This window comes from Delphinus delphis, chromosome X, assembly GCF_949987515.2.
Source record: "Delphinus delphis chromosome X, mDelDel1.2, whole genome shotgun sequence".
Taxonomy (NCBI): Eukaryota; Metazoa; Chordata; class Mammalia; order Artiodactyla; family Delphinidae; genus Delphinus; species Delphinus delphis.
Window position 1 is genome coordinate 114,250,393 of NC_082704.1, and position 16,249 is coordinate 114,266,641.

Sequence of the window (16,249 nt, forward strand, 5' to 3'; positions counted from 1 at the left end):
GAAATCAAAGTTTGATAACCAGTAGAGTCTAATACATTTATAATCTTGGGGCAGGTGGGAAATACTTCAAGAAAAATGCTAGATCCTTCAGCAGGAGGTCCACTCTCTAGTGAGGCCGAGAACCAACACAGCAAGGCAGCAAATGTCAAGGCTTCTGTGTCATTCATTAGTACTTCTCCGAGAACTCTCAAAGGTTTCTTTATCTTTCCCCAGCCACCTTTCATCATCTCTCTGCTGTCTGCCACTAGAAACTAGCAATTCTATGTAAGAGAAAACTATTCTTGAGTTTAAAGGTTTATTCTGTACTTAAATGATTTAGAAACATCAGGTTTACATTTCTTTGCTTGACTAATAAATGCTTCACTGTTGAAATTACCTACAGTTTTTATATCTCCAATCAAATTATTTTTTAAATACTCTCCTTCTGATAGATTCCTTCTCCAAGTAGGATGACTGCGGAGAGTATCTGCTCTGGATTTATTTGTTGACTATTTTGTATTAAGTCTCCAGACTCAGTCAGTCCAGAGTTTATAATCCTCAAGGTCAGGAAATCCTTCTTTATACCTCATCGAAACTAGTAGTTGTGCCAGTTTCTTCCTGTTAAATTTTTTAGGAGGAGAGAGATAACAGGTAACCTCTCCTGAAAAGAGTTCTCCATGTACTTGAACACTATTATAAAATCCCCTCTAAGATTTAAAACTCCTTTTTGGGGGAGGTGGGGAATTGCAATCTAGAATTGGGCCTTGAAATCAAGAAGTTAAGAGGAGGCTGCTATAGGCATCCTTGGGGATAAGCCGGCTTTTTGGGGACTCCCAGTCGTGTAGTAATTCCACATGGAGCACCTATTAGCACAAGGAACTCTGGGAATAGAGACAGACACCAGGCAACAACTGAGAAAAACAGGCAAATAGTATCCCCTTATTTCTAGGCCTAGTAGCGAAGATGCTGTCTTGATATTTTAATGGTTCTAAACCAAATAGACACAGAATACGAGACTCTGCTGTCAGTGAAGAATCTGTGATTCTGCTCCTTGGTGATCTGATTTCCTTATGAATAATCCTATTTTAAGATTTATTCATAAGATGTTCCTTTCAAATGTTACTGTGTCTTTATAAAACATTATATTCTGATATTTCTGATGACTGCCAAGAATATCTGCAAATACGCTATAAGTGTAAAATAGTAACATTTATGCAGGGGATATAGTACACAGTCAAGGTTAAACTGAAGAGCTTACCATTTATTTTTTTTATTTTTTATTTTTTTGCGGTACGCGGGCCTCTCACTGCCGCGGCCTCTCCCGTTGCGGAGCACAGGCTCCAGACAAGCAGGCTCAGCGGCCATGGTTCACGGGCCCAGCCGCTCCACGGCACGCGGGATCTTCCCGGACCAGGGCACGAACCCGCGTCCCCTGCATCAGCAGGCGGACTCTCAACCACTGCGCCACCAGGGAAGCCCGAACAGCTTACCATTGACAGACATTTCTTTCCTCCACTGAAAACTCTCATCAAGCATCTTCAGTGTTTCATCTACAACATTATGCCTCCAGCATAAGTAACTTTCAACCCAGTTATCATCTTGTTGTAGTCTTTCAACATCACGTAGATCATACTTATCTGACTTATCTAGGGGAAAAACAGTAATAAATATCCAAGTCAGATAAATTCAGCAGTGAATGATAACCAGCACTAATACCAAAGGAGAAGAAAGACCTGGAAGATAAAGCTAAGCTACTTGAAGATAGACACAGGGACGCAGTTCAGATGAAAATGCAATTTAAAGGATTGATGGAATTTCTAAGTATGACTAGAATAAAGTTATCTAAAAATTGCAGCTTTATTTTAAGACAAGCCACCACAGAGTTAAAAAATAAGACCATAGTAAAATATTTTGCATAACCCTCTAAAACCATAAACCAACATCTAGGAAGATCGATTATGTTATGTGAACTTAAAATACTCACCCTAGACAATGAAAAATGAACTTTTATGTATAAAGAAAGAACTAGGTTGTACTTAAAAAGACATGTTTGCCAAGTGTCTTTTTTGAAAATGAACTAAATACAAAATGGAAAACTATGTATGTAGCAGTCAACATTTCCCTTAATTCACTGGAATAATTGTTGCCAATAATTTCTCATTATCCACCTACACACATGCTGTGTTCTCACCAACCTCTACATACCTCTATATCCTCCTTCCACACCCTGCTCTATTTTTCTGTAACTAAATTTTCCTTGTCTCCTCACAACCACCTTTGCACATCCAAATTCTACCATTCTGCAAGAGTCCTTTCAAATACTTCCTCTTCCATAAAAATTTTCCCTGGGCCTAGAAGTAATTCCTTCCCTCCTGTGACTAGCTACAGGACCTAAACTACGCACTTAGCACCCTTGAATCAGAGTTACTCGTGTTTATGCCATATCTTCCCATATACAGATCGTAACAGCACAGTCTATATACATCCTAAGAAGCCCCCAAAGCAGATTACATAGTGCCAATGAAAAGGCCTTCAGGAAACATTTGTTGATTGAATCTATTCCGTCTCTATTTTTTATTTTCTCTGTCAATGGTACCCTCCCAGGGACCCAAAGAAGAAACTTCAGAAAATTGCCCGGCTCCTTCATCTCTTTTTTTTTTTTTTCCCCTAGTTAGTTGCCAAATTGTATAGATTCTCTCTCCTCTCCAGTAGTTCTGAGTTATTTCAGGCCCTCAGCGATAACAGCTGAAAGGGTGGGGAAATATAAAGAGCATCCGTGGAATTATCCTCGAGTCCCAATTTCCTTACCTTTAAACTGTTTTAGATACTCACAGGGTTGTGTGAGGATCAGAGAAAAATGTATATATGAAAGTACTTGAAAGTTTCAAGCACTATAAAATATAAGATGAGGCCATAAATCATGTATTTGTAGAGTGTTACCTTGGATATGGCTCTCAATATCTGGGCTCTATTTTTCTAATCTTTACAATGAGTGGTTCTGTTTTAAGTTAACCTTGGAAAATGGTATTTTAGCTCTGTCTATTCAAAAGTTCATCAGTATTCAAAGGACAACTTTTCTTTAATTATGATTTATAAACATGAGTTGAGATATAAAAGAATTTATATACTGTTTAGCAGCAAAAAGGACCCTGGGAGCACCTGCCCCTAAAGTCAGATCATCCAGTTTGGCCACTGGACAGCACTCTCCACTGGACCAATATAGTGTTTTCCTTGAAATTACTGTCTGACTTCAAGAAAATTTCTCCCAAATACCCCAATCTGAGTAACCATAGTTTACTTAACAGTTGTTCTTTCAAATAAAAATGGTGGTCCATGAAAAATGTGACTAATTTAGCTAGCAACTCAAATACACATAAGTATTTAATGTGTACTTCCTGATTTTGTTACCCAGAACATTTAAAGCCCATGTACTCAAGGGTCAAGATTTAATAAAATTTACTGCTTCATCGGGGGCTTTCTAAAATAAAATTGACTTAAAAAAAAAGTTTTAACTGAGAGTGCTGACAGTGAAGACTATAATGGCCAAGTGCCTTGATTCGGGCCAACGAGGCAGCAGTTTTGCCCACTATTGCTTCTGCGTAATCAGAGCAAACAAAAAAGGGAAAAAAGCTTCTTAGCATCACTGTGGAAACAGCTTTGACCTCATGGGCTCCTGAAGAGTCCTGGGCATCTCCAAGGGTCCGCAGACTACCACTTCCCCAGGACAACATGTGGCAAGTGGTAAAAACTCAAAAAATATTAGCCATAAGAAGAAGAATCAAACATTATTGTTATCATTACTCCTACCACTGCTGATATTACCACTACGGACACCATAAACAAGACAGTGCCCATTACCAAGAAATGTAAAGCTTATTGCTCTTGGATAGCTTTTAGGGATACAGATCTTTGAAATCAGAAATCTCCATTTAGATTAAAATGATTAATTATTGTTATTAATAGGACATGTGCTTACATATGAGACACCTCTTGTTAAACATTTACCCCTAGAGACAGGTAGAGATGGAAACAGCTAGAAAAGACAGAGCAAGAGAGGATTGGGGAGGAGGTCATGTAGGAGTGGAGGGAGAGAGGCTGGAGAAAAGTAGGGGCAGAAGAGGACACAGAAGAGGGCTGAGGGGAGGAGAGGGAGAGACAGAAGGACACACAGGGAGAAACAGAGAGAAAACTGAGCATTCAAGGTAAGGAAAACTTGGCCTGGGACCACAAGGCCAAGTGTAATAATAACTGCTTATGACAACACCATTTGCCGCTTTCAAACACAGCTCCCAGACAACTGAACTGAGGGGAAGCAAACTACACAGCCCAAAACATACCTCTTTGGCATACTGATTATTTTAGGCCGATATTTTTAACAAACAGCACATACAGGAATCTTTAAAGTGAGTACAAGTCACCCTTTTATAAGAAACATTTACACGTATAAAGGAAGTCTCCATTTGTAAGTGCCTCCCTCTCTGTGACAGGAAGAGGAGAAGGATTGGAAATCTCCAGAAACTCTTATCAACGGGAAAGGCCAGGACGTAGATCTGCACAACCATACCCTTGTTCACTGAGCTTTTCTTGGTCACCTCTCATAACTGACTCCCCACCCTAGCATCTTCTATCTTTAGCTGGAGATGGTATTGAAGGTGGTGGCTTGGGCCACTTCGGAGAGTTACTCAGTCCTCCTGGGTCTCTCCCACGTATACAAGGGATACACATGTTAAACTTGTGTTTTTCTCTGGTTCATCTGTCTTATATCAATTTAATTATTAGGCCAGTCAAAGAACCTAGAAGGGTAAAAGGAAAATGTTTTCCCCTCCACAGAACCCTCAAGTGTTAGGGAGTTTTCTGAAAACCAGTCCTTCAGTAAATCCAGATGTTACAGGAAGAAGCTGAACATGTACACTCAAAAGGTATCTGAAGATATCAAAACACACATGTGCGCACACCCCTCCCCACCACCTAGGACACATCACTTTGAAAGACTTTACCTCTCAGTGATTAAAGCATAGCGATGAGGAAGAGATTTGCCTTACACACAGATATATATGTGTATACTCTCATAATACCTTGTCCTTATTACTTTCATCTTGCTGAGGACCAGTGAAAACTTCACCACAAACCAACATTAATCTCGAGTGGTGGACTTTTAAGCCTCATCCTTACATTTGTTCAAAATAGCTCAAAGCTCATTTTTGGCCACTCCTCTGTTAAGAAACCTCAGTGAACCATCACCACACCTGTATGGTTCACTGTCTCTTTCTACTATTTATTTCTTCTTCCATCAATTTTGCTCTGTAAATTGGTCTTATATTTATACAGTGTATCCCCACCAAACAAAGTGGAAAGTTCCTAATTTTGCAGAGAAAGAACTAAATAAATGGCAATGGTAATTCACCTCCGGGTTAGACAGGACTAAATGTTCCAGGGTAAAGATGACCTCTCAGCTTTTTGTTTCTTCCTCTCTTCCCTGCGTGTGCATGCTCACCTCCTTCACGCTCTCTCTCACATACACAATTTTAAGTGCTGCAGGATAAACAGAATACAGTGCTTACTCATAAAACAGAGAATTCCATTATTAACTTTCGTTCTTCCCTCGTGCATTTGTTGGCTGGTGAAATTACCAACCAGCCAGAAACTGTGGTTTAAGGTTAACAAGTGTGAAAAAAATTCATAGCCTGATTCAGGATACCAGGCACAGTGATGAAATCAGAAGACCCCTGCTACTAACTATGTACAGGGAGACTGAGCAAGTCACTCTGGGCTTGATTTTCTTCTCTGTACAATGGAGATAAGGTCTGCCTATCTATCCACAGTCTAATGAAGATCAAGGGCACTTTGAAAATTTTAAACACAACGCCAATGAATTTTTATTAACATACGGTAGAACTCTCCCTATGAACAGAATATTAAATTCTAACTGACCTATTAGTTGGTTGAGAAAATCTTGAAAGTATATTATAGATATTATAAATGTGCCTAGAATTCATATAGAAAGGTTGAAAAAATACAAAAGTATTCTGACAATGAAAACCAGAAAATTTATTAACTGGGTGTCATACTGTTCAGATGCAGCAAATATACAACTATCAAACATCAACAGTAGTTTAAAACCTCTTAGCATCTGTTATTTCTCCAAGGACTCTGAGCACTGATCCACTTAAAGTCCTGGTGGGACCCCGGAAGAGCATTTGTACTGGATGGACCACTTCTATTGGCTGGACCATGTAAATGTCAACAATGGGAGTGATCAGGCTGAAATAATGGAATATTCCCTTTAGGGCATCCTCTGCTGGTTGGCCACAACCTACCCTGAATCTTCTCTTTCCAGTGAAGCTAGCTGGTGAGAGACTGAGAGGCAGGTGATCATCTACGATGGGATTAAGCCATTGGCCTATAGCGGCGATTCTCAGACTTTAGCACCTCTCAGAGTCAGCAGGAAGGCTTGTTAAAACGGGGATAACTGGGCCCCACCTCTAGAGTGTCTAATTCATGGGTGGGATCCCAGAATCTGCACTTACAGCAAATTCCTACAGGATGCTGCTGCCGCCCCAGGGACCACACTTTGAGAACTACGGGCCTATTACAGGGATAGGCAAAATTGTTCGGTAAAGGGCCAGATGGTAAACATCTAAGTATCTTAGACTTTGAAGCCACATATGGCCTCTGCTGCCGATTCTTCCTCTTTTTTTTTTTTTTTAAGCAACACTTTAAAAATACAAAAAATATTCTTAGCTCAAGGGCTATTAAAAAACAACAACAATGACAACAGGACTGAGCCGATCTCTGGTCTGTTGTAGAGAGGGGAGGTGCTTTGTGCTTCAGCTCCTATCCTTGAAGAGCTCAATTCATATGCTGGATATGTACGAGATATTGTATCTTGGATGACTTATCTCCCTTTTGATCTATTGTTTTCAATGTTCTTTAATCATACTTTATAATTTTCTCCATAAAAGAAAAAAAGTTGTATATTTCTTCTATCAGATTATTAAGTAGTCTAGAGATTTTTGTGTTGCTACCATGAGCCAATACTGACAAGACTGGCAAACGTTATACCTCTTATATTCCTTGCCATATTGATAACTAGGTTATTTTATATCCAGTAGAATTACAGAAATAATATTGTAGATCACTGTCTTTTTCCTGACGCTCTGGGAATCATTTTGAAGGTTCACAATTAACCATGACCTTTGCTGTAGAATTTTAGAAGGCACACTTCAGAGCTAAGAAAGTTTATCGTTTGGTAAAAGATTTGTTCGTTTTTCATAAAGGTGAATTATAGCCAGTGTGGTTTCTGTCTTTATTGAAATAAACATTTCCCCTCATTTAATCTGGTTACTGCAAATGTTTGTATTTGCTTAAACAAATATAGAAAAAAGAAACAGAAAACAAATATGGCTAGCTAAAGAAGGAAGAGGGAGTGAAGAGGCACAAGAGATGTAAGAGACTTTGCAATGTGTACCTTTTTATAGTTTTGGTTGTGAACTGTGCCTGTTCAAAAATTTCACTGAGAAGCATTTTGTTAACGTGGTAAATTCCTCTGCTGCATTTTCTGATTATGAATTATCTTTGCATTCCTGGGGCTAACAAAAGACCTTGGGCCTTACGAGTATGTGTGTGCCTTTGTGATGGTGGGGTGGGAAGAGTGGTAGAGGTCTGTGACTACCAATTCAATTTCTTTAATAGTCATTGATGTATTTAGGTTTTTTACTTGTCATTGAGACAATTTTAGATGATTTTTCTTTTCTCCAGAAAGTTTTCCACTTAATCTAAGTTTTCTAACTTACTGTGATAAAGCTGGTCATTGAATTCTTATGATTTTTTTTAAATCTCTACCACATCTATAATTCTATCTGCTTTTTGTTCCTAGTGTATGTGTTTGCCTTCTCGCTATCTTCTTAATCAGTCATCCGAGGTTTGTTTATTTTACTAGTTCTTTCAAAAGGCCAACTTAGGTTTATTATACCTACTATCGTTCTTTCCTATACCATGAATATCTGCTCTTTTTTCCTCTACTTTCTCTAATTTACTCGTGTGCATTTTTTTAGCTCCTTGAATTGAATCTTTACCTGATTTTTATTGGGCCTTGTTTTCTAATAAATGAAAGTGAGACCACAGATATTCTCTTGCTCAGCTTTTAAGTATTTTGTAATTTCCATTGTGATATCCTCTTTACCCTATGAGTTATTTAGCAGAAGTATGAATTACACACATTGCAGGAAAGTTGTTAACCCATGGGTTATTTAGAGGTGTTATTTTAGTTTCCTAACATTTGATTTCTTTTTAAGTACCTTACCTCTCATTTAGTTGCTTAATGGGGTGAGAATATGGTCTGTATGATCTAGCTGCTTTGGAATTTCTGAGACTTCCTTTATGACTTAATATGTGGTGAATGTTTGCAAAAGTTCCAAGAGCACAAATATATATTGTACCCACATAAAGTTACAACATCATATTATACTCTCTATTATCAAAGGCTTGATAGTTTTAGACATGTATTAAGGACAAAACTTGATAAACTCTTAACCCATCTTTTCCTCTTCTTGTGATCATGACAACTTTAAAAGGTTGACCTGGAGAATGTTGGAGTAGAATTTAAGGAAATCCAAGTGCCTGTGTGTGTGTGTGTCTATCTGTCTGTCTACCTACCTATCTTCTAAAGGCTTCCTCTCTTGGGGATAATACATAATTCATTAGTTATGAGGACTAATTTATTATCACCCACCATATGTTAGCTCAAAAGAGAGCTAGGAATTGCAGACGCAAAGATGAATAAAGCCTGAGCTGATCCCTGATGGTTCATAACCCAGAGAGTTTACGTAAAATGTCCAGGAGTGTAGTTCCACTTTGTGTTTTTTAACATTTTTATTGGAATATAATTGCTTTACAATGGTGTGTTAGTTTCTGCTTTATAACAAAGTCAATCTGCTATACTAATTCCACTTTAAATGCCATTTTCCTTACACCCTTCCTTTCCAGAGAGGGCAGTTGATAAGAACAATCCCGTTTTTATGTACCTTTACGTACAGAGTTTCCTTCTATTCACTGATCTTCCTGTCCTTGAAATTCTCCTCTCAGAGATCATCTATGATACTAACATTTCCTACTTCTTCTACTTCTCTAACTACTTTGTCTCTCTCAGCCTAATAAGACGAAGGCATTCTGCAAGGTTAACTGCACAATTTAAAGAAAACAGAGAAAATAAAGACATTTTCAAAATTAAGTTTACCACCAAGACCTCACCAAGGGAAAATCTCAAGGTTATACTTAAGATGAAGCAATAATGATACCAGATAAAAGATATGAAACTTAAGGAATGATAGATAAAGATATTGGCAAATACATGGTATGTAAGCAACCACTAATATATAAAACAACAATAATCAATTGGAGGAGGGGTGATTTATGGGAAACCAGGTTAGAACTCCACAATGACCATACCTGTTAGGGAGTAGAAAAGAGGAAACACTGCTAACTCATTTTATGAAGGTTGCATAATTTTAATGTCAAAGTCACACAAGAAAAGTGCAAGAAAAGAAATTTACAGGCCAATTTTTCAATACAGATGTAAAACGCCCAAACAAAGTATCACCTAACCGACTACAGCAATATATTTTAAAAACCTGATTAATATAAGCCACCATATTAACAGATTAAAAGCGAAAAACCAAGTGAACATTTCATTCGATACAATGTGTTCAATAGATGAAGAAAATGCATTTAGTAAAATTCAACCCGCAACTGTGATGGGAACAAAAGAACAAACAAAACCCTAAGACTAGCAAAGCAGGAACAGAGGAAACTTCTTCATTTTGATAAAAGATAGCTACAGAGATCGTGTTCGGGGGTATCTCTCTAAGACCGGGAATAAGACAAGTAGGCTTTTATCAATGCTTCAATTCAACAGTGTTCTAAATGTTCCAGTGAGTATAAAACAGAAGCACTTAAAGCTCTAAAAATTGCAAAGTTTGAAAGAAAACTATCATTATTTCCAGGTGATATTATTGTCTACATAGAAATACAACTTATCTAGAGATAAATTATTGAAATTAATAAGAGTTAGTAAGGTTGAGTCCAATATTAATGTAAAAAAGTCAAATGTACTTTCTATAAACCAGCAACAATCATTTAGAAAATAAATTCTGAAGAGATACTGTCTAAACCACCATAAAAATAAAACATATAAAGTATCTGGAAATAAACTGAACAAAAATGGGTTAACCTTTATGGAGAAAATTATAAATCTTTCAAGAAGGAAGAGTTCAGCAGATAGGTATACCAGGTTCTTAGAAAATTTAACCAAGATGATGTCAAGTCCCCCAAAACTGATCTTCTGATTTCACATGATTCCACTCAAAATCCCAAAAGAGGTTTTGTTTTGTTTTGGGTTTTTTTTTTTTGCAAAAACATGATAAACTGATTCTAAAATTTATATGGACGAACAAAGGGCCAAGAAGAGCCTGAAGAAGTGATTTTCATAAGCAGAAACCAAATGGCCCATAAAGATATGAAGAGATGCTCAAACTCACTGGTACTTAAAGAAATTCAAATTAAAACCACAATGAGATATCCCAACACTCCCATCAGATGGGCAAAAATTTAAAAAAACACTAACAATGCCAGATTTCAGGATGTAGAAAAATAAGGACACTCAAAAAGTGCTGGTTAAAATGAAAACAGATGCAATCAGTTTGGAAACTAGTTTGGCATCATCTAGTAAAGTGGACCATGTGCCTATTCTACTATCCACCCATTTCACTGTTGGCTACAAACTAGAGCAGCAGTTCTCAAACTTCTTGGTCTCTAGACCCCTTTTACACTCTTAAAAATGAGGGCTCTAAAGAGTTTGTTTGTTTATATGGGTTATATTTACTGGTAGTTACTATATTAGGTATTATAACAGAAAACAATTAAATATAAGGACACATGAGCACACATTCTATCATCTGTCACAGCAATATCACATGCCATGTAACCTCTGGGAAACGCCACTGTATGCTTGTGAGAGAATGCCAGTGAAAAAGGAAAATGATGTCTCAGTGTTACTATGCAAACAGTTTTGGAGTCTCAAGCCCCTTGAAATGGGCTCAAGGAACTCTAATTCCTATACCAACTTTGACAACCGCTGCCCTAGAGAAAGTCTAGGCCCCAGGTATATCTAAGAATGTTTAAAGCAGCATTGTACATAATAGTAAAATCTAGAAAGAACCCCAAATCCATCAACTGGTATTTTCATTCTGTGAGCTACAACACAGCTATAAAAAGGAATTGATTACAGTATGAATGGCTCTTCAGCAACAGAAGCAAGTCATGGAAAAAGAATATTCAGCTTTTATTGATATTTCAAGTTCAAAAAAGAGGTAAACTTAATAGAGTACTGGTGAGGAATACGTCACAGGTGGTAAAGCTAATGAAAAGCAAGAGAACGAGTAACGGCAAATGTAGGATAAGCAGCTGCCCTGTGAATGGCCGGGTTGAGGATACCCACAAAGTTCTTTTTCTTTTGTTGAATAGCGAGTACATGGGTGTTTATTTCATTCATGTTTTATACATTTTGTACATACAAGATATTTCAAAGTTAAAAATAAGAGGCCAAGACAAAACAAAAAGACTAGAAAAAGTTATTGGATGAGAGACAATTATTAAACTTAACAGCAATGGGAGAAACCACAAAGGAATGGATAAGTTTGAATACATTCAAAAAAGGAAAAAAGTCCAAATGACATAAACAAGAAAAGCCCAAACCAATTTTAAAAGCCATACTAAAGAAAAAAAATTTTTTAACTACAAATGGATGTAAACATATGAAAAGAAGTTTATTCTCATTAGTAATCAAATGCAAACAAAGAAGCATGAGTTAAGAAATGATCCTAAAGCTGTGGCGAGACTAACACTTTCATATCTGCTGCTGGGAATGAATCGTGGTGCAACTTGTATGGAGGAGAATTAAGCATACATATGAAGTATCTTAAAATATTCACACTCTTCAAACCAACAATTCTACTTCTACACATGACTCTTGAGGAAAAAATCTGAACTACTGTGCAAAACATTGTATTAACAAAAAACTGGAAAGAATCTAAATGTCCAAAAGGGACTACTTCAGATAAAAGATAAGAAAATTCTCTTTTATTTATAGAACTGAATATTAAGTAGTAATGTAAAACGTGGCTTACTTCATAATATGGGGAAATAAGATCACGTCAATAAAAAATGCAACACAGAAAAACTACATACAGAATGACCTTTTAACTATTTTTTTAATGTATAGAAAAAAAGGCCAGAAAAAAATGCACCCACTGTTAGGAGAGCTATCTCTGGATGATAAGCTTATGGGAGATTCTCCAGACTGTTTCTGGTATCACCCAAATTTATTTAAATGAATTCATATACTTATAGAGTCAGAAAACAAACCTAAAATTACAAAACCCACAAACCTCTCAGTTGCTCTTCAAACTCAATAAAGTACAGATGCATCGCTTTGGTGGCCAAGGCTCTCTACGCTATATTCCCACTGTTTTTAGGCAGGTATGCTTACCCTCCTTAAGGCTCATCAAAGCGGACTTCCTATGGCTTCCCGAACAAGCCCCACACCTTCTCACTTAAGCATCTCAGCTTGGACTATTTGAGCCACCTGGATCACAATCTCTACCTAGCCGAATTCTAGCATCTTCCAAAGTTCTTGAGAAACACCACCCGAACAAGCCCCACACCTTCTCACTTAAGCATCTTTGAGCCACCTGGATCACAATCTCTACCTAGCCGAATTCTAGCATCTTCCAAAGTTCTTGAGAAACACCACCTTTTCTAAGAAGTTTTTCCTAACTCGGTGCTAACCCAGTCACCCCCATTAGGTGTGATTTTTTCCCTGCTCTTTGACTCCTACAGAAATGATTTTAGCACTCATTCCTCTTGATAGAGCTCTGTTTTGATGACTCTACTAGATTGTAGTCGTTCAGAAAGGGGCTCTATCCTTCTTCGGCGCTTTCTCTAATATTGACACACTGTTTCCCAGAATTAAGCACACAGTATGTGAGGAACTGAATACATTATTGTCACAAGGGATTAGTCTCTTTCCTTGGCCACAAGAAGGAGGAAGATAGAAGGGAAAATGTTCCTCATTCGAGGCTCAGCATGAAATTTCTTACAGAAACAATGAGGACAGAAACAGTAGTACTGCTACAACAATTATGGACTTAGATTTTATTCTTTTTGCAGCTACAAATCTATCCATAATTGGTAACTTAATTTCTGTGGAAACAAAAACATGCTCAGAATTCCCAAGAACCTACCCCCCAAGGACGTGTTGGAGTACAGCCAGTGTGTAAGGTAACATACTTGCAAATAATATTTTCCTTTAGGAAAAACATCATGTTTGCTTAAGCCTGCCTTAAGCCTCTTCTGAAACAAAATATTGTTAACAATAAGAGAAAGGGGAAAATGAAAGACAGAGGAAGGAGGAAAGTGGATGTTCTCAACACCTAACTTCTAAAAAGTAAACTTGAAAGGGAGAACACAGGCAAATCAAAAAACCCTTTTCACCACTTTCCTACTCTACCTTTACCCAGTGCTGTATTTCAGGAAACAGCTGAAACTTTAAGGGGAGAAAGTCTTTAAAGAACTTTTATTTTCCTTTCCAACGCAAGTCTTTAAATTAATTAATATTTGCAATGGCTGTGCAGATAACTCACCCACGTACATTCACACATCCCCAGGTGTGACAAAACCCTCCCTATACTTAATGCCAGACGGTGCTTTAATTTGAAATAACACTGGTCTTTAGGAGACATTTTGTGAGGGCTGCTCTTTGCCAGATTTTGGTGGGGGAGGGGAGACGGTCAGGACAGCTCTTAATACAGACTTGGACTCATCTTCATATGTATGTATTTAAGCATTGCTGTATTCAATCGATGACTATGTATTCAGAGCTGTGATAAGTATACAGAGGCGAGTCAGACCCTGCCCTCAAGGCCCAAAGGCTGCCCCAGACCCACAGACATTCTACTGAAGGAAATGAACAATAAGGAAACAAATGAACAGGAAATTACAGGTTATGGTAAGAGCCGTAAAGGAGACAAGACAGGGAGGCTACTTAATAATTGGCAAAGGCCTCTTGTATACATGTAAACCAAGATGGAAAAGAAAAGAAGAACGTAGCCATGCTCACTCCCTATAAAGAGCCTTCCAGGCAGAGAGAACTGGAAAGGTCCCGAGATGGAAACAGACTCAGTCCATCTGGAGTGCATAAAAGCAGCAGTGTGGCTGGCCATGTTATTCAAACTGTGGGTCACATTTGTAGGTTGAGATGTCAATTTTATGGGTCATTGTATCAGGGAGTCATAGGTTTTCAGCATAAGTATTCTTTAATGAACTTCTGCTTCAGTTATGTGTGTGCGTGTGTACTAAGTTACAATGTATAATACGTTTCTTACTGTGGGCAGTGGTGAAATCTGTACTAAGCAAGAGGAGTAGTAAAAGATGAGGGTGGAGCTCATCCAGCTCGTGCATACATGGCCTCACAGTGTAGGCCACCATAAAGAATTGGGGTCTACGCTAAACACAGCAGAAAGGTACTGAAGGGTTTCAAGCTGGGGAGTGCCATGATCTAATTAGACATGACGGTGCTGCCAAAACATCACTAGAGTGAATTCAGAAGACCTGAGCACCAGCCCCGGCCTAGCTACTAACACTAGGGCGTTTGAGCAAATCACTTCATCTCTCTAGAGCTCACTTTCTTCACTGTAAAAATGAGAAGGTTGGGCCAAGATGACCTTCAAGATCTTATCTATCGCTAAATTCCATGACTATATCCTGCTTCCTCCCTCGGGCCTAAGTAAATGACCATTAGGGAGAACTAGCTCATTAGGTCAACTTCTGGGTTACTTCTTACAATGTTATAAACCACGTAGCTCTAAGAGTTACACTTCCACAGAAAGCAATTTTAGAATTCTCTCTTTACTGGAACCAGCTATCTTATTAGAAATGAGATCTCTAGGCTACAAGTGAATCAAGTGCTTTTGCAACTCTCTGGTACAAAGTTTGGAATGTGAAGAAAACTGACAAGGAGGGATGAAAAGATTTACTGACTAGGTTATTCCAAACATATTTCTTTATTTGTTCTAGGTCATTAACTGACATACCATCTAGGGCAGTCTAAAGCTGTGGGGAACCTCCGCTCAGCACTAAAATCAAGATGTAGAAGCTGAACTCCTTTCACATAACCAAAAAGACTACTGAGGAAAAATACTGAGAGCCTACTATATGCTAACCCCATGCTACACAGTTTGATATATGCCTTTTCATTTAATTCTCCTAACCTAATTATTCACATTTCACACTTATGGAATCAGGGGCTCAGAGAAGACAAGCAAGCTAGTAAGTGGCAGGGTCTGGATTAGACTATTTATTCCATATTTATAATACATTATCCTACAGGCTTCTGAAAATTACTGTACAAAGATTAAATCATCAAATACTGGACAGCTCAAGTTATCTGTGACATCTGGACACAGAACGTTCACCCAATAAATCAATTCTGGACTCACAGGTACTTTGCTATGTACATGTGGGATAAAAAGATAAGAACTCGCTCCAGCACGAGAGGGCCTACTTCGCGGGGAGCCTGCTGGGTTGTAGGAAGTGCAATTAGGCAAAATGGCCGAGGAATTCAGATCCCCAATTAAGCACACGTGAGTAGTATTACAGCTGTTTCCAGGTTCATTTTCTAGATTGTTGCTCGTGAAAGGTCATTAGAGGTACAGTGTCACCTGAGCTGAGGGCCTGACAAGTGTCCTGCAAGTTCCACAAACTCGAGACGCTCAAAACACTTCCAACTTACGTTAACCCTTTAGGAATCAATGGACGCATCACTTGCCCAAGTGGAGCAGTGTCCTTGCCATATATTACGGAGAGTAAAACCTGGGAAACGTGGAGGGCACGGTCCCTAACCCCGTGAGGATCGAAATGGTCCCTAATGACTCCCGCAAACACCCCAGCAAAGTTGGGGACGCTCATTTCACACCTGCCTCAACACCGAGATTGCGGTACCCACCTGTCACATACTCAGCTTCGAACCTCCGTCGGACGTCAGAGATGAGCTTGGCTTTATTCTGGGCTTGACACTATAAGGGAGACACGAAGGGACGCTTAGACATTACGCGCTCCATCCCACTTCCCCGCTGCCCAGCCCACCTGCACCTGGGCGCACGGCCCCCGAGGCTGAGGCGGCTTCGGGGTCGGAGTTGGAGGGGCTCGGCAGCGGTGC

At 38.6% G+C, this 16,249-nt stretch overlaps 1 protein-coding gene across 4 annotated transcripts in view; it reads right to left on the reverse strand.

Annotated features, from left to right (window-relative positions):
• Window positions 1–16,249, reverse strand: part of MOSPD2 (motile sperm domain containing 2) — a 59,900-nt gene that overhangs the window by 43,547 nt on the left and 104 nt on the right. For all 4 annotated transcript variants that reach the window (XR_009518044.2, XR_011246341.1, XM_060002912.2 and 1 more), the window contains exons 2-3: window positions 16,037–16,106; window positions 1,470–1,625 (exon numbers count right to left, since the gene is read on the reverse strand). Coding sequence is in view for 2 of the 4 variants with exons in the window: in XM_060002912.2 (XP_059858895.1) it covers window positions 1,470–1,625; window positions 16,037–16,106 (226 nt within the window). In the remaining 2 variants the exon portion in view is untranslated. The remainder of the gene's footprint in view (window positions 1–1,469; window positions 1,626–16,036; window positions 16,107–16,249) is intronic.